The sequence below is a fragment of the Centropristis striata genome, chromosome 7, assembly GCF_030273125.1.
Source record: "Centropristis striata isolate RG_2023a ecotype Rhode Island chromosome 7, C.striata_1.0, whole genome shotgun sequence".
Lineage (NCBI taxonomy): Eukaryota > Metazoa > Chordata > Actinopteri > Perciformes > Serranidae > Centropristis > Centropristis striata.
The window spans coordinates 39007795-39035479 of NC_081523.1; the positions used below are offsets into that span (position 1 = coordinate 39007795).

The following is a 27685-nucleotide window of genomic DNA, read 5'->3' on the forward strand; positions in this document are numbered from 1 at the left end:
ACTTTTGGAGACTCCAGAGGGTTAACGCTCAAAACCAGATAAATTAAAGCTGCGAGCAGCGATGAACTGGCCCGAGCAGAGTGACCTGGCAATTATTTGTTTCTCACCAAGATAAAACAAGATAAATTACCCAACACTTCTAAATCTGAAGTTTTTTTAAGAGTTAATTTCTTATATTAAGTGAGTCTCTGTCCTTCAGGTGATGCACAGCACCAGTCGGAAGGTGATGGTGGTGAAGATCTACAAAAATGACGTGGACCAAGACAGCATCGTACGAGAGATCAGCCTGCTGCAGAAACTCTCCCACCCCAACATCGTCAGGTAACAATCCACTCGTCCACTGTGTTTAACTCAAAAAGAAAAGCAAAAAGCAAAAGAAACTGCACTGCAAAAAAAGAAAAGTTGGGTGAATTCAAAATTTCAAGGCAACAAACTTCGATAAAATTTTAAGTTGGACAATTAAACTAAATATTTTAAGTTTCGTTTTTGAGTTTGCTCAACTCTGAATTCAGATTTTTGTCAACTCAACTGTAAGTTGTACTAACTTATAATTTTGTATTGTAATAACTTTTAATCCTTACTTCTGCTAACTTCTGCAATGTGCTGAAGTGGCACGATTGTAACGCCGCTATGAAATGTCAGCTAATGTTGCAAACACAATTTTGAGTTAGCATTGATATGCTAATGGCTACTCTTGTAGCTGTAACAAGCAGCGCCGCTAGCATCAGTTAGCCGCTAGCATCCGTTAGCCGCTAGCTTTCGCTAATGACCAAATTTCACCGCTTTCCTGCGTTTCACAACAAAGAAATAAGAGTTATCAGAACTATTGTCCCTTGTTGTGAACCCCAACTTAAAGATATAAGTAACAACAACTCACCAACTTGTTTTTGAGCAGACAACTGGCTTCCTTTGTTGTGCTAACTTACATTATTGCCCTAAATGTCAATAATTTATATTTCCAAGTTTTACCAACTTAAATCTCTGTTTTAGGCCAAAAAATACAAGTTGGATTTTTTTGCAGTGTGGTGGAGGATTTCTCTAAACACGTTCAGTCTGTCTCTGCAGGCTCTACAACCTCCCACACATCTCACTCTCACTCTCACTCTTTTTGTCTCTCAACAGTTTGTAGTTAAGGCTGCCAGAATTACAAAGTGTAACGGCAAAACCTGTTTAATGGCTTTATACTTATTCTCTTGATATTTTTGTAACTGAAAGCAAGAAAACAGGACATATATGGACTAAATCCACACAACCCTCCAAATGTATTTCTATCAGAGCAAATATTTATATAAAGATTGAGACTTTAATCTGATTCATGGATATTTATAAATCTCTAGAAGGGACATATTTAATCATATCAGATTAACTTACTTTTGCTACAAACATGAATATGCTTTCAGATTAGCTGTAACATTAACCTTTATCTAGAATCATGTTAGTGCCAGTCCAGTATTCACTCTCTGTTAGCTCTGTTCCAACTCCTGAGGGAAATATCCTTCTCTTTAGCTGCTCCTTGGTTATTTATTGTTAAGGTTTATCTCTTATTTTTAAGAGATAACCCAAGTCTGTTTCAAACCACCAAGTTGCAATTTTAGCCTCAATCTGGCGGTATGAAACTAACTTGGTAGTAAATAAAAATACATATAAAACAAAACTCAAAGCATTGATGAGGTAACAATATGCAAGGGCCCCATCATCACGACCCCAGAATCACCATAATCTGGCAAAATATAGAATAAATTACAGTAATATACAGTTAATATCCTCAATACATCAATAACTAACTGTCATCAGGTGCATTTTCATGTACAGATGTGCAAACGCTCATAAAACTACAAAATGCAGCACTATGTCCAAACAAAACACATCAGTATCAGTATAATCTGGCAAAATTGACCCACTACATAGATAAAAAAAAATAAATAAATAATAATAATAATAATAATAATAATCTTTCTTGGCACTCAAGGACACCGTACAAAAAGAAAGAAAAAGATTGGGAAGGAAGTTTCCTCAATTTTCACAAAAAATAAGTAAACAACCACTTTCAAAGCATCCAATATTTATTTACCAACACCTATTCCCACCAGCACTAATGTATTGAATTGATGAACTGATAGAATCATCACAGAGGAAGACAAGACACAAACAAAAATCAAGAATCTAGAATCAAGTAGCATTTTGGTCCTCAGCTCATTTTAAACAGAAATCACCCTGAAATCAACTCAAAATTAATTTTTCTAATTAAATTCAAACGGCTCAGATGGACAGTTTAGGCCATGTGGTTAATCTGGCCTTGATCTCAACTATAGTGCTTCAGTCAGTCTCATATATCTCTCATAAAAACTGATCATGGAAAGCCAAAAAGCTTAAGCTGAGGGAGAAGAACACAAGATGGAGAGTGTGAAACATTTGCCAACTTTTTCCTGGCTAGTGTACACTCAGTTCTCAGAACATTTAAAGTGAAAACAAAGTTGATGAAAATGAGGTTCGTGAGAACAATGAGATTAAAGGAAAAAAAATAAAGTCTCCACAGAACTGAAGGGAGTTCTTTAGAGTCTGCAGAACTTTGATTCACCATTTCACATTAAAAATAGTCATGTGATCCATTAGTTATATATTAATATTTTTTTTAAACATATATTTATTGCACATTTTGTTAATTTACAAACGGTGAACAACATAGAACAAGAAGGCACATACAAGAAAAATAATAACAATAATGATAGCAATAATTATGATAAAAATGAAAAAATAAGTAAATAATTATATACATACATATATCTATACACGCACACAGATACATATACATGTCCTTAAAGCTCTAAATGTGTATGCTAAATCAAGATAAAATAAAAAGATAAATAAATCTTCAGTTCAGCTCATTATTCCAGCCATCTACTTCAATATCATTTTTCTCAAGGAAATTACAGAAAACCTTCCAGATTTTCCAAAACTTGTCAAGCTTTTTTTCGAGGTGTAGCTTATTTTTTCTAAAGCCAAGTAGAAAGACATTCCTGTTAGCCACTGTGAAGTAGTACAAGGTTTATCCCTTTTCCATGCGCAGGTTATACATCTTTTAGCTTCCAGAAAACAAATATTGAGTAAGGATTTTTCATTTTTGGAGGTCACAAAATTGTCCGGGTAAATATTCAGTAAATATAATTTGGTTTGAGAGGTATTTCTTTTTCGATGATTCGACTGGCAAGGTTCAACACTTTTCCCCAAAAAGAAAGTATAAGAGGGCATTCTCACATGCAATGGAATAAAGAACCTATTTGTTGCTTACATTTAATGCAAGTATCTGGAATATTTGGGTTGAAAAGGTGCAGCTTACTTGGGGTTATATACTGTCTGCTTATCCATTTATATTGTAATAATTTAGAGTTTGTATTCACTGTTTGAGTTTGAGGTGTTAAACAAGCTCTACCCCATTCTTCCTCTGTTAGATTTTCTTGCACATCGGATCTCCATGATTGTATACACTACTGGTCAAAAGTTTTAGAACACACCAACTTTTCCAGAATTTAATTGAAAATGATGCAGTTTAATGTCTCAGTGTACTCTGAAATTAATGCACATTTGCAACATTTATTATTATTATTATTATTTGCACAATTATTTATTGAGCATGATAGTGTTTTGAAAGTAAAAAAAAGATTCAAAATCACATTTTAAAGGACTAAAAAAAGACACAAAATGACCAAAAAAAGACACAAAATGACAAAAAAAAGACACAAAATGACAAAAAAAAAGGCACAAAATGACCAAAAAAGACACAAAATGACTTACAAAGACATGAAAAGAATTCAAAAATGGACAAAATAGTCCAAGACTCCATAGAGTTAAGTTGTTAACCCATTTCTTGTTCCCTGAAAAAGGCCTACTTGTATAATTCTGAAATGTACATTATTTTTCAGTTTTGGTTAAGCTTACCTTTTTTTATTTACCTCTGGCAGTTCACCACCTACCTTTGTACCCTTTCAAGCTGTTCATTTGACTTGAACTGCTTGAATTTCAATAAAAAAACTGGAAAAATTGGGGTGTTCTGAAACTTTTGACCGGTAGTGTATATTAATAATTGCTGTGGCTGACAGTCAGACTGATGTCATAACATGACGCTGCTCCTGACATCTACAGCAGTTTCATCAGGTGTGCAGCCAGGCACGCAATGTTTGTCCAAGCAATCTCAATTTAGCCATTTAGCAAGGTCACAGCGGTAAGGTTATCAGAGAGCAGCTTATCTGCTGAGGTTACAGTACAGCAGGCTGTGTGCACACCGTCCGTACCTGGTACACACCAGCCTGCTCACACTGTGTCATGTTCACACTGTTCCAAGGACCCAACATGTTATTCCACCCGTCCATTTTCTTCCTCTTATCTGGCTGCAGGTCCGGGTTGCAGGCGGCAGCAGACTAATGAATTTCAGGCGTCCCTCTCCAAAGCTAAACATTTCTTTGAAATATGAGCTTTGATAATAAACATGGGCAGTGGCGGTTCTAGACCAGTTTTACTGTGGGGGCCAAGGAGGGGCCAGTGTTTAATCAGAGGGGCCCAGTAGCACATTGAAAAATGGCAAAGATGATATTTAAGCATTCAAAATCTTTATTTTAGCTTATTTTAACATCTCATTTAAGTATATTTGGAAGATACAAATACATTGATTTAAATAATGAGACTCACCAACAATAACAGTTTTTTTTGTATGACGATGACATTTCTCATTTTTGTGCAGTCACTTTTTTATTTTGAAAGTGCAGTAAAAACAAAGCAGACCAAAAAAAAAGACACAGAATGACCAAAAAGACACAAATTCAAAAATGGGCAAAATAGCCCTATAAGACTCCATAGAGTTAAACTATTATATAATGTAACATTCTGGGTTTCTTTTGTGTACAATGAGATATTGTTTGAACAAAAAAAAGATTAGAATTGTTCCATTGTTCATCGTTATAAATGTATCATTTTATTATTAATTTGACACAGGGGCCACAGCAGGGGCCAAAGGGCTTCTTCACAGGGGCAGTGGCCCCTGGAGGCCCCTGTGTAGAACGCCACTGAACATGGGATAGAAAATATAAAGTACAAAACATAATATTAAAGATAAATATTTCTTGCATGCATGTTAATAAGTAAATTATTATGTTATTAATTATATCTGTACATCTCTCTGTGTATGCTGAATCATGGTTGTGAAGACAATAACTTAAGAATCTAAATCCTTAGTCAGCAGATTCTAGCTTTACACTGGCTGATTTAATGAAATATTTAATCATCTCTCTGTATGCATTTCGATTTTCTTAACACTTTTACAACTTGTGTCTTCTTAGCTCCTCATGAACAGTTTGTGTGATTTCCTATGGAAAGAATTGCACTGGTATTCGTAGGTATCCCCCAAATTTGATCGTTGACAACGAAATGTGATGATAATAGTAGGGATATACTGATCCAACTTTTTCAGTCCCAATACAGATTGTGATTTCATTTCATTTATCCTTTATTTATTTTCTCGAGGAATCATTGAGGGCAACCCCTCATTTACAATGATGTCCAGAGTACAGAGAAAACACAAAACAGAGAACAGAGAAAACACAAAACAGAGAACAGAGAAAACACAAACCAGAGTACAGAGAAAACACAAAACAGAGAAAACACAAAACACAGTACAGAGAAAACACAAAACAGAGAACAGAGAAAACACAAACCAGAGTACAGAGAAAACACAAAACCGAGAAAACACAAAACACAGTACAGAGAAAACACAAAACAGAGAACAGAGAAAACACAAACCAGAGAACAGAGAAAACACAAAACAGAGAACAGAGAAAACACAAAACAGAGAAAACACAAAACAGAGTACAGAGAAAACACAAAACAGAGTACAGAGAAAACACAAAACAGAGAAAACACAAAACAGAACAGAGAAAACACAAAACAGAGAACAGAGAAAACACAAAACAGAGAACAGAGAAAACACAAAACAGAGAACAGAGAAAACACAAAACAGAGTATAGAGAAAACACAAAACAGAGTACAGAGAAAACACAAAACAGAGAACAGAGAAAACACAAAACAGAGAACAGAGAAAACACAAAACAGAGTACAGAGAAAACACAAAACAGAGAACAGAGAAAACACAAAACAGAGAAAACACAAAACAGAGAACAGAGAAAACACAAAACAGAGTATAGAGAAAACACAAAACAGAGTACAGAGAAAACACAAAACAGAGAACAGAGAAAACACAAAACAGAGTATAGAGAAAACACAAAACAGAGTACAGAGAAAACACAAAACAGAGAACAGAGAAAACACAAAACAGAGAACAGAGAAAACACAAAACAGAGTATAGAGAAAACACAAAACAGAGAACAGAGAAAACACAAAACAGAGTATAGAGAAAACACATAAAGTGATACCTGTGCTTTGGATGTTGGCTGATACCAAAGTACTAACCAATATCAGTGTTTGATTAACAAACTGTACGCCTCCCTGTGTGGAAATGACTGGAACCATTATTTATGTGTAAAGCAACATCATTGCATAACTTTTTAAAACGAAAGTTACGGTAACACTTTACAATAACCAACTAAATGATGTTTATAGATGGTTTATAAACCAATTATTAACCAGGAGAAATGCTCACTAACACAGATTCAAACTAATTTGAATTTAAACAAAATTTAAGGGAAACAGGCCTTCTGTGTACATCGAAAATGTCTTGGATCTTTGATTTCACCTCATGAAAAATTGGCGCAAAAACAAAAGTGTTGCGTTTATATTTTTGTACAGTTTATATGTGTTACTGTTAAACATGGGACTAACAGGCTCCAGCCATGCTAACAGCTGCCTGGCTGTAAAGTATAATAAGTATAAGTATATATCTGGCATCCTTACCCTCTTAGTTTAATCAACTAAGCACTGGTGTGGAAGATGAAACAGTAATAAACATGTCCTTTTATTCTAGATATCTGGGAATCTGTGTCAAGGAAGACAAACTGTATCCAATCTTAGAGGTGAGTTCTACACCTTTTTTTTTTCTTTTTGCACCTTGTGAGTCATCGTTACTGTGCATATTCACAGAATGTCGGAAAACACATTACACTGATAGAGTTGATAATATCGGGTTGATAATGAAATGGTGAATGAGTTGAGTTGGGCATTTATTACGTAACCAGACCTGCGTTCATTCCTTCACAGTAATGTCATTAGTGTATGAAGTTCAACACATGAATTATTACAGTTTTACTGCTTCAATGAATGAATGTTTTTATCCTCCAAAGGGTTTTATTTTACTCTATTATCTTATACTTTACTCTCTCTAAGTCAGTTCAATTTAATTTTATGTATAAAGCCCATAAAATGAAATTTAAAAAAAATTCCCTTGCAGGGTTTTACAGTCTGATACAAGCATATGACCCTTGACCACAAGGAAAGACTCTACAAAATCAATACTTTATACACAACTATTACTACTAATACTAGTTCTACTACTAATGACACTAATAACAACACTTCTTTCAGGCCAGTTGTGCTCCTGTTAAAGACTGTTGCCACTTGGGGGCTAAATGGGATCTGGTTGTGAGAAAAGCTGTTTCTACTTTCCCTTCTACATTCTCGGTTTGGAGATATACAACAGAACCATAAGCCTGCTTTGAGACACAAAATGACCAAAAAAAAGACATAAATTGACCAAAAAAGACCAAAAATGACCAAAAAAAGAAACAAAATAACCCAAAAAAGAAAAAAAATTACCAAAAAAAGACGCAAAATGACTAAAAAAAGACACAAAATGACCAAAAAGGAAACAAAATGACCAAAAAAGACACAAATTGACCACAAAATGACAAAAACAAGACCCAAATGATGACATTCTACATTCTCGGTTTAGAGATATACAACAGAACCATAAGCCTGCTTTGAGGCATCACATAAGATATGGATTTCTCTTTGATGATGATGTGACAACTCTGCAGTTCGTAGGCAGTTGGTGTCCTCTCCGTCACAGTTATGATCAATAGGGAGTTTTTGTGGAGTGAACATGGCACAGCGGGGGAGGCTGGTGCTGCGAAAAATGGATGCACGCTACATCCGTATATGTCGGGCAGCTCCTCACATTTCAAGTCGCTCCTTAAGAATCTGAAGAGGGGCTGGTGGTAGTCTGACTGGATGAAACATGCTGTGTATGTCGCTGCTGATGGTGCTCCTGGAATCAGCCAGCAGGAAAGGGCTCAGTGTTGGTTCAGGGAGGAGGAGCAGATTTAGATTCTCAACCCTGAATTCAATGAGTTCCACCTAGTTCTTCCCATTGTGGGATATAGCAGCTGATGGCTCCTCACCTGGTTCCAACTTCTTGACATAGCCTGCCGGTACTAGTTTTTGAATCTCAGTGCGTACAGGAGCCGAGACCAGACGGGAGATTTGGACGTACCCTCCGCTCACGTCCACATTGATAAATGTCGAGCCTTGCGTGGAAATGATCGTACGTCCACTTTACGCTCACTTTCTGTCGTACGCTCGTTTGATAAATGAGGGCCATTTTGCGTGAGCCCTACAGAGAGCAGGCTGACTGACAGGAGAGGGACAGAAGCAGCACGGCTGGCGAAAATGTTGATGGTTTATGTAAACAACAATTATTGAGTCCACAAAAACTATCGTGTCCATTTTTATATATCCAACGGTAAGTCGATATAGTAATTATCGTGACAGGCCTAGCCTTGAAGAGACCATCCAACGACTGTTCTTTAAGGGACATCTTCTGATTCCCCTTTGAGGTCTAGCAGCTCAAGTCCTGTGTAGAGAAGGTTAGTACATTCTAATCCATCGTCCATCGAATTGCTATGCTTCTTTCTCCATTTCTCAGCACCACTTACTGGCTTTCAGCAGAACTTTTTGGCCCTCCAATGGCTTGGTCCTGGTGATGGGGGTCAGTAGGTTGGCGTCTGAAGATCTGAGGTTGCAGGTGGGGGAGTGACGTTGGAGGAGATCTTTGACGTATGGGGGTGCAGGTTATTGAGGGCTTTGTAGGTGATGAGCAGGATCTTGAAGTGGATTCGGTGCTGGATAGGGAGCCAGTGAAGGTGCTGAAGGATGGGTGTGATGTGTTCCCTGGAGCGGGAGTGGGTGAGCAATCAGGCAGCTGAGTTTTGGACAGATTGTAGTTTTTGAAGGTTGGTGGAGCGGAGGCTGTAGAGAATGCTGCTGCAATAGTCCGGTCTGGAGGTTATGAAAGCATGAATTAGTGTTTCGGCAGGATTGGACGAAGGCGTGCAATGTTGCGGAGGTGGAAGAAGGATGTTTTGGTGATGTTCTTGATGTGTGATTTGAAGGAGAGAGTTGGATCCAGGGTGACGGGGTAACTGTGTGTCCATCGATGTTCAGTGAGAGGTCCTGGGAAGAGGGGAGGCGGGATTTGGGGCCAATGGTGAATTGAAACAAATGTTTATGATAATGCATTGGTTCTACTTATAGCGCAGCTAACACTGCAGAGCCTCAATCGCTCATACATACGTTAGCTTAATTAGTATGACCAGCATTAGCCAACATTAGCAGAGCAGGGATTCACAAAAATGCGAGTGAAAATACAACCACATTAATAACATGAACCCAACGTGTGTTTCAGTATGTGAACGGTGGCTGTCTGGAGGAGCTCCTGGCCAGGAAAGATGTTGACCTGTGCTGGAGAGAGAAGGTGGAGCTGGCCTGCGATATTAGCAGAGGAATGATCTACCTGCATTACAAGAACATTTACCACAGAGACCTCAACTCCAAGGTAAGACCCTCAGTCTCTGTCCCACTCAGTCCTGTTCTGGCTTTAAGCTGCTGCTGCAGGCTAGCGTCCTGGCAGAGATCATTAAAGTTTCATCTAATCCGTCAGCAGCACAGAGGACAACCTGTCGCTGATACTTGTCCCCCATAGCTCCAATGCAAAATACAAGACTACTGGGACAGATTCAGACTATTTCAGTGTACCATTAGAGTCTCTACATAAACATTTAAAGATTTGTAACTTTAGTGGCCTGGAGGTTCAGGGGCCAACAATGAACCTTTGTTGCATGTTATCCCCCATCTCTTTCTCACCTCAGTTCTGAAAAAATCAAGCAAAAAAAAACGCCTGAAATGTGCAAGTGCAACTTTGCAAGATTCCAGCTGCTGTTAATGGATTATACATGAAGAGCTCTGAGGTAACGAGGAGAAGTGAGTGATACCGGAGATCCTGCATCCCCTCTCTACCTAAAAAGTAGAGATATTCTGTGTGTGTGTGTGTGTGTGTGTGTGTGTGTGTGTGTGTGTGTGTGCTAAACCTCAAGCATCAGCACAATGAATGATTTATAAAAACTCATATACATATCTTATTACACAAGTAACAATATCTAAAGATGACTTTTTATAAAAACGCAAAAAGATACAAAACAAAACAACATAAATGAATTACGTCATAAATGATTAAGTCTCAAGTTCAGGAACATATGACTGTTTTTGATAATGAAACCATTTCTTCCTGCTTTTTCGTGGAATGCTACGTTGTCCCTGAGTATTTGGAGTTGCCGTTCTTGGTCTAGAACACTAGAACAGTAGTTTGAAATAATGCTATGAGAGTGCTGACAGTGAACCAGAACCAGTAAAGTTCTGACTGGACAGATAAACATTAGCTGAAACTCTCTATCTACCCACTGACTGTGTGGATCGAGGTTTGTCACTGCTGTCTTGTTCTATTCGCATTACCATTTGATATTTGGTATCATAAAGATTTTAAATTACATTACATGTCATTTAGCAGACGCTTTTGTCCAAAGCGACTTACAATAAGTGCATTCAACCTGATGGTCCAAATATATTCATTTTGTAACAGGTTGTGTAAGGACCCAAATGCAGCACACAGGATACCAGGGACAGATGGTAATAACTTTTAATGAAAAAAGCTCAGCAGGTACAGGACAGTGCAAGTGATATGTACACGTTTATGGAAGTAAATCTGTGTCATCGGAGTTTGAAATAAAAAGACGTTAAATTTCTGAATATTTATGCATTTATGTATTGAAATTAAAACGTTAAAAATTCAACCTCAAAAAATTAAACCGCAAAAAATGTAAGTGCAAAAAATTCAAGCTCAAAAAATTAAACCGCAAAAAATTTAACCACAAAAAATTCAACGGTTGAATTGAAATTGTTGGTTGAAATTCAGCGGTTGAATTTTTAACATTGAAAAACATTCAGATACATAATATTCAGTGCTAGAAATTCAACATCTTTTTTATTTCAAACTCTGATGACACAGATTTACTTCCACACACGTTACAGTTTGAATATAAGAGAAAAGTCTCTCAAAGTCTCTGGCAGAGCAGCTGATACAACAGGCAGAACATCTCCAAGTCAGGAACAGAAACTAGTGAGTTTACCTGAGTCAGGCGAGATGGTAGATCAGAGGCAGGCAGGGTCGGCAACGGGAAATCAGTCTGAGGTGCTGGAAAGTCTGGCATCAAGTAGCAAAGAACAATCTGCGATGATTGTTTGAGAGGCTGGAGTTTTTATAGTGGCTTGATAAGTGATCAGAGGCAGCTGAGTGAAAACTATTTAGCTTGCTAAATAAATGTGATAAAATTACCCATATATATTTTCTTATTTTCCTGCTTGTGTGTGCTGTACAGCTCTACCCCCCTAGCTCTTCTTAGCTTGCTCATTTTTATCTTGCCCCAATGCTTTAAATTGCATTTTCCAAAGACACTGAATAATAAATAATTTGAATAAAATTTCATTGAACAAAAAAAATATATTAAATTTAAATGAAGTGACATATTTATACTCCTTTGAGACTTTTTTTCAATTTTTTTTTACTTTATTTATTATTTTTTCATATTGAAAACATTGACATCATTGGTTAAGCATTTTTTACAAAAGTTGTGAAACCCCCCCCATCCAGGTGGCATCCCCACAGACACATCCACTTAAACACTCACGTTTCAGACAGGCAGACAGAACATCAAAGGAAAACAAATATAATATAATAATAATAATAATAATAATAATAATAATAATAATAATAATAATAATAATATAAACCAAATAATTTAAAAAAAGAAAAAAAGACAACAAAAAAAAAATACTCAAACTACTCTGTGTAAATCCTTAAGGACATGACACCAACATTCTGGACCTCTGGCATAAAAAAAAAGGAAATTTTAAAAAAAGAGTCCCAACAATAAGAACATGGGCATTGTGAAGACTAGGACGGCAGCCATAAGAGAGTGAAAGAATAAAAATTAATTAATTATTTGATAAAAACTGGGAGTCAGGCAAAAGGCAGGCTCTTGACATGAGTTATGAACTCCTTTGAGACTTTTTGACAGCATTGTTAACTTAATCTGGGTATTTACTTATTGTGTGTGTGTGTGTGTGTCCTGGTTGCCAGGCTCCTCAGAGGAAACAGTCTGTACTGCAGAGAGACGAGGCAACATGACATTCTCTCTATTGTCATGTTAATAGATAGTTGCTGTTGCTGTTGCTCCACACATTTGTTGATTTGTGTGAGAAAGGGGGCCTCTCAGCACATACGTCACCCCGAGGCGACTCATTTGGCTCTGTCCCTGTTCGCTTTATTGACACGAAGGTCATAGCTGGTTTACGTCACGCTCTGGTCGCAGAAACCGGCCCGATCCATCCATAATGTTGGTGTCCGTGGTGACGGGTGATAATTGAATGACTAATCTTGCTTCACCATCAGAGCTCTGACAGTGAACCAGAACAGAGAAGCACACTGAGCTGAAACTCACGACAAAGCACTTTCACCTGGTCATTCTCCTTAGAACCACATTTCATATTTCTCTGTCGTTCTGTTTTCTTCACTGGTTTGATAAACCAGCTGTTCTCAACCTTGGGGGTTATTCCCAATTGGGGTCTCGAGATGATTTCTGGGGGTCGCCAAATCATTTTGGAAGTCAGCTCTGTCTCCACTGTGTTAAAGTGTTCATGTGTTTATGTGTTTTAGTCTTTTTGGTCATTTAATGTGGGTTTTTTTTGTCATTTTGTGTCTTTTTTGATTATTTTGTGGTCAATTTGTGTCTTTTTTGGTCATTTTGTTTCCTTTTTTTGGTAATTTTGCGTCTTTTTTGGTCATTTTGTGTCTTTTTTGGTCATTTTGTGTCTTTTCTGGTCATTTTGTGTCTCTTCTGGTCATTTTGTAGCTTTTTTGATCAATTTGTGTCTTTTTTGGTCATTTTGTTTCCTTTTTTTGGTCATTTTGTTTCTTTTTTGGGTGATCTGAACTGTGCGTGTGAGATTCTGTTCAGTGAGCGGGGGTCACCGACAACATGCATGTTAAATTGGGATTGCAAAGAGCATATGCAGTAAAAATATGAATCCTACATATTCAGTGTGTTGTACTCAGTTACCTCACTAAATACAGTAATGTGTAACTTTACTGTAGTTTTCTAATGGCTGTGTAAATAGTATATAGTCTGTCTGGAGCATTTTCAGGTAGCGTCACCAAGATCTGACTTTTTAGCATTGAAAACATTTCCAGAGTAAAGTGTCATAATGAAAACATGACAGAGACATTTGACTATCTTGTTCATAAACATGGTGTCAGCACTTTTCACATTATGCAAAGCATTATGCAAAGGAACAATCAGCCTTATTTCCAACAAACATGGCGTCCCTTTGGGTGGAGCTGTGACAGTCCAGAGTCTCAGTGTTGTAGAAATGGTCCTCACTATGTCCTGCTGGTTCATATATGTTGTAAAGTGTTTCTGGTTTATGGATTCAGCTCTGAGTGATTGTAGAGAAGTGACTTATCATTGGTTCAACTAATGCTTCACACAGCCTTCTCATCAGAGAACGCTGAGCTTCACCTCAGAGAAATTATTCAATTCTGGAGACATTTTCAGTAAAAAAATATAGATTTAAAAAAATGTATAAAAATTAGCTTGACATATTTTGACAACTAGCTCAATATTTTTGTATGTAATGACTCAAGCAATGAAATGAGGACTATTAGTTTAATATGGAATGACTATTCAGCATTCACAAGTATAGTTAAGTCTGACTGACATGACATAAGCAAATGATGTTATAAAACAGCAGAGAGTTGTATGAAATCACTTGGTGACTGTCCAAAAGCATTTGTAATGTGTTGTAAGGAGAAACTGCTACTATGATGAGCACAAATGACTAAATGTTGCAGAAGTTGAACTAAATGTTGTGCAAATGTTAATATTGATGTGAGAAATGCACCAAAGCCACAGAGACAAACTGTAATGACACAATCATCTGAACATTAAACATGGCTGCTGTCAAAACTGCCCGAATCAAATAGACTGAACTAAAAAGTGCCTAAATATAATTATTAACCCGTTTAAATCAACAATACCAACACTGCAAAAAAGCCAACTTGTATTTTTTGGCCTAAAACAGTGATTTAAGTTGGTAAAACTTGGAAATATAAATTATTGACATTTAGGGCAATAATGTAAGTTAGCACAACAAAGGAAGCCAGTTGTCTGCTCAAAAACAAGTTGGTGAGTTGTTGTTACTTATATCTTTAAGTTGGGGTTCAAAACAAGGGACAATAGTTCTGATAACTCTTATTTCTTTGTTGGGAAATTCAACAAAGATTATTAGCGAAAGCTAGCGGCTAGCTGATGCTAGCGGCTAACTGATGCTAGCGGCGCTGCTTGTTACAGCTACAAGAGTAGCCATTAGCGTATCAATGCTAACTCAAAATGGTGGTCACAACATTAGCTGACAGAGAAAATCAGAGTGCAAACTCAAAAACAACTTAAAATATTTAGTTTAATTGTCCAACTTAAAATTTTATCAAAGTTTGTTGCCTTGAAATTTTGAGTTCACCCAACTTTTCTTTTTTTGCAGTGAATATAATGAAATTAACAGATTAATAGGGTGTATTTGCTGGTCACAAAGGGAATTTATAACACAAAGTTTCACTGGGTTTTAAATCAGGTGTCTGGACATGTGAAGCTCCTGGTGCCAACATGTGAGGACATCCAAAAGGCAAATTAAATCCCAAAGCCCCCTGAACAAACGCAGTCATTGTGGATACGCCACAGTTACTCTGCAAGTGAACTCGAATCAGAGTTTAAGCTCCTGGAAAAGTTGAGGCCCCCTTTAATTAGCGCCTTCCTCTCTGTATCTGCTAACACTCTCCATTTTTGTTCCACAAACCGATGCCTTCCCTGGCAGAGAGGGCTAACGGGGATAAATTTAGACTTCAAGTGTGGGACTGAAGTTTTTCCCAGAGAGCCTCATAATGACAGGCTACTGTATGGAAAAGGGTTCTGCTGCAATGTGAGCCAGATGCTTAGACGTCACTTACACACACACACACACACACACACACACACACACACACACACACACACACACACACACACACACACACACAAAAACATGTTCTGGTCCTCACTATGTAGGAAGTACAAGAACACACACACACACACACACACACACACATTCTTGTACATCTATCTTTGTGAGGACCCTCATTGTAATAGTGAATTCCCTTGCAAGGTTGAAATAGTTTTGGATTTTTCATTAGTTTTAGTTTCATATTGTTGTGAATTTTTGTTTTCAAATCCAGTTAGTTTTAATGAGTTTTTAGAGTGAGTTGCTGGTTTTAGTTTAGTTTTTATTAGTTTTAGTTTTTTGTAATGGAGTATCTGTTGGGTGGGAGATTAAAAGAGGTCACAGTGAATTTAGCCTTTATTTCCTTTGTCTTATCCATCTTCATTACGTATGAAAAAAGTTGACAAAGACGAAAATTTCAGTTAATTATCATTATCATGTTACCTTTAACCCTTAAAACAAAGTAAAAATCTCAAAAAAGCCTTTAAAGAAGTGAGGACCGGCTGAAATGTCCTCACTTTGCAAAAATGTCCTCACTCTGTTGGTTAAAAACGTGTTCCGGTCCTCACTATGTAGGAAGTACAAGAACACACACACACACACACACACACACACACACACATTCTTGTACTTCTATCCTTGTGAGGACCCTTATTGTAATCGTGAATTCTCTTGCAAGGTTATAATAGTTTTGGACTTTTCATTAGTTTTATTTTTATTTTTAATTTCAGTTAGTTTTAATGAGTTTTTAGAGTGAGTTTGCTAGTTTTAGATTAGTATTTATTTTTGTGAAATGCTTAATTTTAGTTTAGTTTTTATTAGTTTTAGTTTTTTGTAATGGGGTATTTGTTGGGTGGGAGATTAAAAGAGGTCACAGTAAATGTTGCCTTTATTTCCTTTGTCTGATCCATCTTCATTATGTATGAAAAAAGTTGACAAAGACGAAAATGAAGGACATTTTCATTATAATTTTAGTTAGTTTTGTAACCACACAATACAGTTTCAGTTAATTATCATTATCATGTAACCTTTAACCCTTAACAAAGTCTGAAATCTAAAAAAAAAGCCTTTAAAGAAGTGAGGACCGGTTTAAATGTCCTCACTTTGCAAAAATGTCCTCACTCTGTTGGTTAAAAACATGTTCTGGTCCTCACTATGTAGGAAGTACAAGAACACACACACACACACACACACACACAAACAAATTACATCCATGCAGACCATGGTTATTTTAGTTAAAGAAAACTAACAAAATAACGAAAACTAGAATTGAAAAAACATTTTTGTGAACTGCAATAAAAATAAAAACTAGAGTTTTTAAAAAAACGATAACTAACTGAAACTGTATTGTGTGGTTACAAAACTAACTAAAACTAATAAAAATTGTAGTGAAAATGTCCTTCGTTTTCGTCTTTATCAACTTTTTTCATCCGTAAACCTTTTTGGTTGATATGAAATCTATTTCATCTATCTGGTTTTATGACTTAATAAACTTATTGGGGCTGAGATGGATCAGACAAAGGAAATAAAGGAAACATTTATTGTGACCTTATTGAATCTGGCACCCAACAAATACCCCATTACAAAAAAACTAAAACTTATAAAAACTAAACTAAAACTAAGCATTTTCCAAAAAATAAAAACGAATTAAAACTAGCAAACTCACTCTAAAAACTAATTAAAATTAACTGAATTTGAAAACAAAAAATCACAACATGAACTAATGAAAAATCCCAAACTATTATAACCTTGATGCAGACACACAAATACATTTTAAAATACATTTTTTACATTTGTATTTTTTTTATCACACACACACTGAATGTTTTGTGCACTCACCAGCACACAAACATGCAGATGGTCTGTTGATAAGTGAGCAGAATCACCAACAGCTGGATGCTTTTACATGCAGGAACACATGCTGACCATTTAAAATCAAGTTGCTGATGAAAGGGCATGTTGCTGCTGCTGCCTGCTCTTTCAGATATTAACCTTACACTGCCCCCTGTTGGCAAGACACACCAGTGCAGTTGTGTGAACCTGTGTTTTCACCCATAAGAACCCACGGTGACATGGTGTCACAAACATTTTAAATGTTCTATTAATGTTCATGTATGTTTTTTCAAGTACATAAGTGTGTGTTTTTTAGTGTTCTACAGCAACAGTAGCTTATTGAGAAGCCGTCCAATGAGGCAGTGTTATTTATATTAATTCATTATTGATTTATTATTTTTTTACTTAAAACAAATCTGACATGGAATTTATAGTCTAACAACACTATTAATGTCACAATTTTTATATATGTTGTGGAGATGCGAAGAAAAAGGCAAATTTGTGTTTTTGTAAGTCAAGCCAAGTCAAACTTTATTTATAGAGCACATTTAAAACAACCGGACTTGACCAAAGTGCTGTACAGATATCACAGTAAGCAGAAAAGGTGTCTAGTTTATTCATTAATATCATAAACATAAATTTCATAAACGCCCAATGTGACATATATGCCAGATCAAAGATATATGACATTTAAGGCTAGTATTTTTTTTTTTTTTTTAAACATCATAAATGTGTTCTATGTGGTGCACTTGGTCTGTTGTATATTCCCCATAATTTTCCTTTAAAGATTACTGGGTCTGGGTTCTTATGGGTTAAGGTTCTTTTACTGGTTTATAAATCTCTTACTGGTCTTAGTCCAGACTATTTATCTGATTTACTTTTATCCTCTGAACCCTCCAGGACCCTCAGGTCTTCTGGGAGCCTTTTAATAAAACCAAAAGTTAGAACTAAAACCCACAGTGAAGTGTCCACGTTTGTGGACCAGCCTCCTGAAGACCTGAGGGCCTCAGAGACTGTTCATATTTTTAAGAGCAAACTTAAGACTTATCTTTTTAACTTGGCTTTTACCTGAACCATTTTTAGAGATTTTTCTGCTCATGCATCTTAGCGTTATTACATCTTCTCTTTTATTTATTTATTTGCTACTATTTATTAGTCTATCTCTCTATATATATTTTATCATGCTCTAGTTATCTTAATTATTTATTTATTGTTTTATCTTTTTTTATCTAGCTTTTTATTTTATTATATTTATTTTATTATATATATATATATATATACATAATTTTTATTATTATTATTTATTATTATTATTATTATTATTATTATATATATCTTTTTATCTTATTTTATTTTAAGTTATCTTTCTCTCACTTTTATCTTTTTTTATCTAGCTTTTTATTTTATTATATTTATTTTATTATATATATATATATATATATATTATATTATATATATATTTTTATTATTATTATATATATCTTTTTATCTTATTTTATATTATTTTTTCTTACTTTATCCTTTACCTAATTAATTTCTAAGCTGCCTCCAGTGTTTCCTCACTGCTCCATGTTGAGATGGAGCTTCCTCAGTGCTTCAGTTTGTGTTTTTAATAGGATGGAGGGATGAAGGTGGGTGGGGTGGAGGGTGTTTGTTTCTATGTTTTGTTATCTTTTTATGATCATAAATTTCTCCTTTCTTTTTTATGTAGAGCCCTTTGTGTTGCATCTCGCTTGTATGAAAAGTGCTCTACAAATAAAGTCTGATTGATTGATTGATTCCTCTGTTTATCCTGTTTGTGTTTCTCCAGAACTGTCTGATCCGGGTGACGTCTCGGGGTCGGGAGGCCCTGGTGACTGACTTCGGCCTGGCCAGGGAGGTGGTGGAGCTGCCGGTCAAAGACCCGGGCAGGAAGCTGTCCCTGGTGGGCTCCGCCTTCTGGATGGCTCCTGAGATGCTGCGAGGAGAGCCGTACGACAGGAAGGTAACACACAGAGTCCTCTCTCTTCTCACACTCTCCTGCTTCAGCTGGGTACTTGCTGCAAACATGGAGGTCACATTTACATTAATCTGAAATATATCTTGGTGATGCAAATAGCGACTATTTGACATTCTCAATTCTCTACACTCAAAAAAATGTTTTGTTGAATGAACATCATTTTATTATGACAAGTGGTTGCATGAAATAATTTTATCTGAATCGAGATATTTTTATTATGTTTACTGGACTTTATAAGAAATTATATTATGTAATTCTTTCTCAATTATTTTGAGTTCATTTTACTCAAATTTTCTTAGTAAGTCCAATCAAACCCACTTTAAATTAACTTAAATAAATTGTTGTGTTTTTTAAATATATTGTACTCTTTTAAATCAATTAAAATGTTTAAATTGTAATTTTTTTTATTAAGTTGATTCAAATTAAATATTTTCTAGCGGTCATACATGACAGAGAACCACATGATGTATCTAAACTGACAAAAAAATTTGAAATTAGGATGAACTTAATTTTTTTGAGCTACATTTAATTAAATAAAATAAGATCGTCATAATTCTGACAATATATGTTGAAAAGACATGTATTTTATAAGTGGAGTTAAATAACACATCATTTCTATTAAAATATGCTTAAATAATATATGTAACATTTACTAAGGGTCAAAATCACTTTTTTCAGTGTACTGATTATCTTTTTAACATATTTATGTAAAGATCACCAGTACCGGCAGAGTAGAACCAAGTGCAATTAATCATCTGTGCAATAATTCAGACTCTGCTGCTAACTTTTAGGGTGCAATAATTCATGTACATATTGGATACCTTTATTTATATATATATATATATATACACATATACATGTTGAAGCCTACATGTCGAAGTATCCTTGAGCAAGATACTGAACCCCAAATTGCTCCCGATGCTGCATTCATCAGTGTGTGGATGAATTCCCAATGGTGGCAGGTGGCACCGTTTAGGGTAGCCTCTGCCACCAGTATGAATGTGTGGGTGAATGGGTGAATGAGTGCAGTCTGTAAAGTAAAACGCTATATAAGTGCAGTCCATTTACCATTTATATATTTACCACAAATGTAAATTAACTATAACTTCCCTAAAATAATATCTGTTATTTTATTATTATCTATGCAATGTTAACAGAAGATATATGTGAACATTTTAGTTGTTTCTCACAGTTTCTTCTTTAGTTTCCATCCACAGTAGGCTATTATTGGGCGTCTTGTTCTAACAGTGTAGGTTTGAGATTTGTTTGACATCATCCTCAATTATTGCATTATATCTGACTTGTTCCAGGTGGATGTTTTCTCTTTTGGCATCGTGCTGTGTGAAATCCTGGCCAGGATCCCCGCCGACCCAGAGATCCTCCCCAGAACCCAGGTAGAGCTCCATCAGCAGCATTCAGCTGTCAGATCACTGGTTGCTTAGTTACTAGACTGACTGATGACCTGAGGATAATTGTATGGTTTTTATTTATTTATTTATTTATTTATTTATTTATTTATTTATTTATTAATTAATTAATTAATTAGGATCCCCATTAGCCATCACTCCGTTGTGGGAGTAATGGCCATTCTATTTTTGATATGACACTATTTGTTTGATTATAATGTGTAGATATTGATTGTGGAGGTGATCACTTTACTAGTTGTCCAGGTTCCTTTAAACCTTCAAGGAATTCTTTGTCATAATTGTAAACAAGTTATCTGGTCCACACTCATGTCTGACTATACAGTTGTTAAACAAAAACGTAAAAATGTCATGATCATTTTAGTTTATGTCCAGCTAAAATAAACAAACACTTGGGGGCCGATTCTCAAAACGATTGCACAGCTTTTGAGGCCACTAAACGCACACAAATGAAGCACCCATAAAGGGTGGAGTGCACCTCCACCTGCTCTGCCAAGTGAACAGCTCCTTGGTGCACCTGTGCTATTTGCACATATTGAAAAGAGGTAATGTTAACATTTCTAACATTTGGAGCTAAATTAGCCCCTATCTGTGCAAATGAGCCTCATTGCCACACACTGTTACAGTGAAACTGTGATGGAGAGCTGGTGGTAACTCAGCACATTAATGAGCAATGTTCCCTCAAAGCCATGTAAAACAAAACAGCACGAGCCCAACCTGAATGGACCTCAGAGGACCCTATGTGTCACATATGAGTGTTCTGTTAATATGTATTGTTATCAACTCATCCCAAGCTGTGAAAAAGACACTTTTGATGTTGCAGTTCCTGCACGTCACATGGACGTGTTGAACCTGACACCTCCATCTTTGGTGAGCTGCAGTGACTGTTGGTGTCCCTGTGTTTCAGGACTATGGGCTGGATGTGGACGCGTTCAGGGAGCTGGTGAGTGACTGTCCTCAGCGGCTCCTGGAGTTAGCAGCCAGCTGTTGCATGGTAGGTGCATATTAAAATACTATAGTAATGCAAGAACAAGGCCACAGCATTTAGTCTTGTTGAACAAAAAATGTCAAGTTAAATCAAAAACTGCTGTTATTGTTGGGAGACAAGTGAAGCAAACTATGAGACATGAATAGCAGGTAGAGATGACGGTGTGTGGATGTACACTGGGAGAGTTCTCACCACTTTAGTAGAAACAGACACACTCAGTATGTTTACATGACACTTGAAAAAAAATAATTATTGCCTTAATCTGACTATATCTGGACAACTAAAGTGCATGTAAACGTGTTAGTCCGACTAAGACTTAAGACACCCAGATAATGCGACTGGAATTGGAATTTCGCCGGTATGTATTACAAGAAAACGCATGCTCCGACCCCCACGTTGGCATATGACCCCGGAACAAAAACATCCAAGAAAGTCAGTCACGTTAGCCGGTCGCGTTAGCCGGTCGTGTTAGCTGGTCACATTAGCCGGTCGCACATTAGCCGGTCATGTTGGCTGGTCGTGTTAGCCAGTCACATTAGCCAGTCGCATTAGCTAGTCACACATTAGCCGGTCACATTAGCCAGTAGCGATGGCACAAAGTGTCAAACTGAGGTCAACAGAAAGGGCGCCATATTAACCCGCTGAAATGATGCATATCGCTACCCAGTGTTGAGGAGGAGGACACGTTCCCGTCACTTATTCAGTTTTCTCTGTTGCATGTAAACTGGGACAAGGACAGAAGTCAGATTAGACGCCAAAATCGATTTTTAATCATAGCTCGATTAAACTGCATGCAAACACACTGAATCCATTGGGATCCATTAAAGATCACAGCAACTCTCCAGTGGAAGGGCAAGTGACCTGAAAATAGAGGAGAGTTCCTATTTCAAAATAAAACAGGAAATAACAAGACCAGAACACAAAATAAAACACCACCTCACCGTGGTGTGACAGAAAGTGTCCTTAAAGACACCGGGAACCGAATAATATACACTTGGGTTGTTTTGACTATGTGACTTACTGGAAATGTCTTGGAGGAATGTTTGGCATAAATACCACAATGTTTCAAAGTAAAAGACTGACATTATAAGAGTGTTTTGTCAAATATCTGCATGTTTTGAACACATTAGCAGCGATGGATGGAGGGCAACCTGCTGCAGTGCTGAGGTGTTCTGTGGGGTAATTGTACTGTAACTTTATACAAGTTGTACTCCACTACATTTCATTGGGAAATTATCTACTGTTTAACTCTACTGCAGTCAGTGTAGCACCTTCTTTTACAGATTAGGATTTCACACATGATGTGTTTAAAAAAGATGTATTTACAGTAGCACCATGTACACATTAAATGAAGAGTGAGCCATTCAGGAGAAAGTTTGTTGATCCTTTGTCTTCTATCCCTCTCACTCACGCTTTCACTTCATACACCCCTACCTACACAGACACACACACACACACACACACACACACTCCCCCGTCCTGACTGTGAGCCAGGACTGTGTACAACAGCACACACACACAACACTGGCAGACCGTCACAAAATATTCTGTATTGGATTAGAATCACTGATTAAAGCTTTAATGAATCAATCATAACAAGTCAATAATGTAACTATAATATAATAGTGTCTCACTTTTAATCCTTTAATCCATAAGAACCCATGGTGACATGGTGTCACAAACATTTTAAATGTTCTAGTAATGTTCATGTATGTTTTCTCAAGTACATAAGTCTGTTTTTCAGTGTTCTACAGTTACAGTAGCTTGTTGAGAAGCCGTCCAATGAGGCAGTGTTATTTATATTCATTTATTATTGATTTATTACATAAAACAAATCTGAAATGGAATTTCTTGTCTAACAGCACTACTAAAGTCACAATTATGATATATGTGATGGAGATGAAAACAAAAAGGCAAATGGTTATTTGTTTTATTTAATATTGATTTATTGTTTTGTTACTTAAAAAGAAATCTGAAAAATAATTTGTTGTTAAACAACACTATTAATGTCACACTTTTGATATATGTTGTGGAGATGCAGAGAAAAGGGACAATTTGTGTTTCTGTAAGCAGAAAATGTGTCTAGTTTATACATTTAAAATAAAAAATATCATAAACATAAATACCATAAACGCCCAATGTAACATATATATGTCGCATCACAGATCTTTGATTTGACATTAAGGTGTAGTGTTTTTTTTAAAACATCATAAATGTGTTCTGGTCCACTTGATCTGTTGTATATCCCCCATAATTTACCTTTAAGGATTACTGGGTCTGGGTTCTTATGGGTTAAGTCAGCGGTTCCCAAACTTTTTTAGCCGTGCACCCCCTTCTATGTCCCCACCAGGTTGACGCACCCCCAATCCCCCACACCTTCAAAAAAACAAAATGCAATAAGCTTTTTTATAGCCATATTAAAGGCGGCATGTTTAATCATGCTCAAATGTCCAGAACACACATATAATAAAATAATCACCACCACAACAATGCGCTCTCATATTTGAATTCATCTGAAACACAGTTTCAATATAATGCAATAAAGTTATGTGCAAGTTTCCACTTTTCAGAGGAAATGGAAGAAGATAACTTCTTCAACGCTTCATTATAAGATGAAGTGCATTTTGAAATTGACCAAAAATACATGTAAAAATGACACAAAACAACCAAAAATAGATGCAAAAATGACCAAAGATGACACAAAATGATCAAAATAGACACAAATTGACCAAAAAAACAAAAAATAGATGCAAAATGACCAAAATAGATGCAAAAATGAACAAAAAATGACACAAAATTGAATAGCCTGTATTTATTAATTAATTAATAACACGTCTTCATTGTGTGGGGGGAAAAAAATGTAATTGTGTAATTATCAGACCGCCATTACATTTTTCATCTCGCGCACCCCCTAGCAGCAGCTCACGCACCCCCAGGGGTCCACGCACCACACTTTGGGAATCCCTGCGTTAAGTTAAAGAGCCTCTCTCTTTTCCTCCAACCTAAGGTGGAGTGCTTCAGGCGGCCGGCGTTCACAGAGCTGCTGGATGAGATGGGAGAAGTGGCTGAGAGTCTGGAGCCGCCACCAAAATCTGATCTGACCACGAGCTGAGTCGGCCATCTTGGAACCCCACTTTTCCAGCATCAGCATCCGAGAGCCTGGACAGGAAGCTGGCCTGACCCTGTCTGTCTCCTCCAATGAACAACACATGACCACAACCGAGCTTGTCTGAACTGAGGTGGTGCAAATATGATAGATGTGTTTTGGAGGCTAGTGGAACCTGGACACTTTGCTTGGACACATTTTGTGTCCAGATGAACAGATGGACTGCTCTTCTCTTCCTCTCTACTGTGTGAGTGGTTTGTTTGCAAGCAGCACCACAAATGATCTTAAATCATAACAGATACATGACTAACCAATCAGCAGCTGAAGACATCTAAAGTTTTCTCGTGGAAAAGTTGAACAGAAACCTCAAAAATGCCAAGGTTCACAATTTATAGTCATGGTCATATCTACTGGTCTCATCTGTTATTATTTCCATAAAGTTATATTTGATTAAACTCCAATGTAACAGTATAAAATATTCAAGGCCTATATTCACTGTATGATTTTTGGTGTGGATTTTGAACCATAATCATATATTTCTCAACCTTAAAGTCACAAAAAATGGTTGTTTTCCATATGCACAATTTAATGTCCACGTCTGTTTTCACTTTGTCAGATTGTGTTGTTGTTTTTCAGAGTGTATTAAGTTACTTTGAACTGAACATGTGCGTGTAAATATTTAAGCTTTTTTCCTTTTTCTGGATTGAAAGGGTCCATGTTTCTTTAAGTTTATCAATATTTGCTACTTTGTGCTTTGTGTGTCTTCAGGCAGCTGCAATTCAAGAAGCCACATTAGGTTTATTTCCTATTAAACTGATTTTTACCTTTTTAGTTTAGAGATACACGTTTAGTTTTCTTGCACACACTTACAAACATACATGTGATAAAAGAGTCCAGCAGGCTTTGACATACAGATGATCTAGGAGTTTTGTCCATTCTCTGCTCAGAGTGACCACAAATATTCATCACTGGTTCACTTTTCATACTCCAACCTAATGGAAACATTTCATATAATCTCCTTAAATCATTTATATGAAATAAATACATTTCATATAAATACCTGTCTGTCATTTATTGTGAGATGCTAAATTAATAATAAAGCTGTAGTTTAAACCGAGGGAGCTGAGCAGAATCCATCCATCCATTATCTGACTCCAGGGTTTACCTGAAACATCACAGGGCCAGAAACCATTCAATGTTAGAGGCAACATTGACCTCACACCTTTTCTTTCTTGAACCAGAGAAAATAGTCAAAACAACAAGAAAAAAGTAAAACTGAGAAAAAAAAGTTGAAGCCACAAATTGTCAAAATAAGAAAGCAGTCGAAGTCACAAGAAAAAAGTCAAAATGAACAAAAAAAAGTCAAAATCATGAAAAAAAGGTCAAAATGAGATGAAAAAAGTCAGTCACGAAAAAATAGTCAAAATAATAAGAAAAGTTGAAATCAAGAGAAAAAAAGTCAAAATTAGAAAAAAAGTTGAAGCCACGAAGAAAAAGTCAAAATAACAAGAAAGACGTCGAAGTCGCGAGAAAAAAGTCAAAAAGTCAAAATCATGAAAAAAAAGCCAGATTACAGTTTGCAAATGCACACAGGGACAAAGACCGTAATTTTTGGAGACATGTCCTGTGGTCTGACAAAACTGTAATCTGGCTGTTTTATGTTTCTTTTGGAGTAATGGCTTCTTCCTGGCAGAGTGGCCTTTCAGCCCATGTCTCAGGACTCGTTTCACTCTGGATAATGACTCACTTTTACCAGCTTCAGCCAGCATCTTCACAAGGTCTTTTGCTTTTGTTCTTGGGTTGATATGCACATTTTGGACCAAAGGACACAGAGCCGGTCTCCTTCCTGAGTGGTATGATGGCTGGACATTCCCATGGTGTTTATACTTGGGTATAATTATTTGAACAGATGAATGTGGCACCTTCAGGCATCTGGAAATTGCGCCCAAGGATGAACCAGACTTGTGCAAGTCCACAATTCTCTTCCTGATATCTTGGTTGATTTCTTTTGACTTTCCCGTGATGTTACACAAAGAAGCAGTGTGTTTCAGGTGTGCCTTAAAATACATCCACAGGTGTGTCTCTAATTAACTCAAATGTTGTCAATAAACCTATCAGAAGCTTCCAAAGACATGATAGCATCATCTGGGCTTTCCCAAATTGTTTCAAGGCATAATAATGTTAGTGTATGTAAACTTCTGACTTTGAAGAAAGTAATAAAAAATTGTCTAAAAAAATCCTTCTCTCATAATTCTGGCATTTAGCAAATAGAAATAATTTTGGTCAGGAGGACTGTATTGGGCACGGGTACTATCGGGAGGATTGTGGCCCATACAAGCACTTGACAATAAGTTGATAATGTCCTCATTGGTCAGTGTTGCTGCCACAAGGTTCCCAGACGGACTCATGCTCACTTATTGCGGCAGCAAAATACAAGATGGCAGTGCCTTGATGACGTCAGTCAAGTTTCATTATATATATTCAAGGTTCATTCCATATATTCGAGAATTCATTCAATATATTCAAAGTTTCATTCCATATATTCAAGGTTCACTCCATATATTCAAGGTTGATTCCATATATTCAAGAATTCATTCAATATATTCAAAGTTTCATTCCATATATTCAGGAATTCATTCAATATATTCAAAGATTAATTTCCTGAACGGCATGCCATAATATATATATATATATATATATATATATTATATATATATATATATATATATATATGAGTGATATATATGACGTGTGAGAAGTAAAACTTATAAACTCCCACCCCATCTCCTTAAATATGATTAGTTAGTCCTTGTCTAAACATATTTATCTTTATTAGTAATGCATTGAAAAAAATACTTATTAAATACACGCACCAAAATCCCTTCCTGTCACTGTGTGTCACTAAACACACACAAGCTGTATGAGGTCACCTTTCTCAATAACACATCAACATGAATACACCTTTAGCACCCACTTTA

At 36.4% G+C, this 27685-nt stretch overlaps 1 protein-coding gene across 2 annotated transcripts in view; it reads left to right on the forward strand.

The window, feature by feature from the left end:
- The window catches only part of zgc:162952 (PKc_LIMK_like_unk domain-containing protein), a 50936-nt gene extending 25974 nt beyond the window's left edge, over positions 1–24962 (forward strand). For both annotated transcript variants that reach the window (XM_059336842.1, XM_059336843.1), the window contains 7 exons: positions 200–321; positions 6968–7016; positions 9623–9772; positions 19001–19174; positions 20500–20583; positions 21521–21607; positions 24609–24962. In XM_059336842.1, coding sequence (XP_059192825.1) covers positions 200–321; positions 6968–7016; positions 9623–9772; positions 19001–19174; positions 20500–20583; positions 21521–21607; positions 24609–24713 — 771 coding nt within the window. In that variant the 3' untranslated portion in view covers positions 24714–24962. The remainder of the gene's footprint in view (positions 1–199; positions 322–6967; positions 7017–9622; positions 9773–19000; positions 19175–20499; positions 20584–21520; positions 21608–24608) is intronic.
- Positions 24963–27685: the final 2723 nt, after the last annotated feature.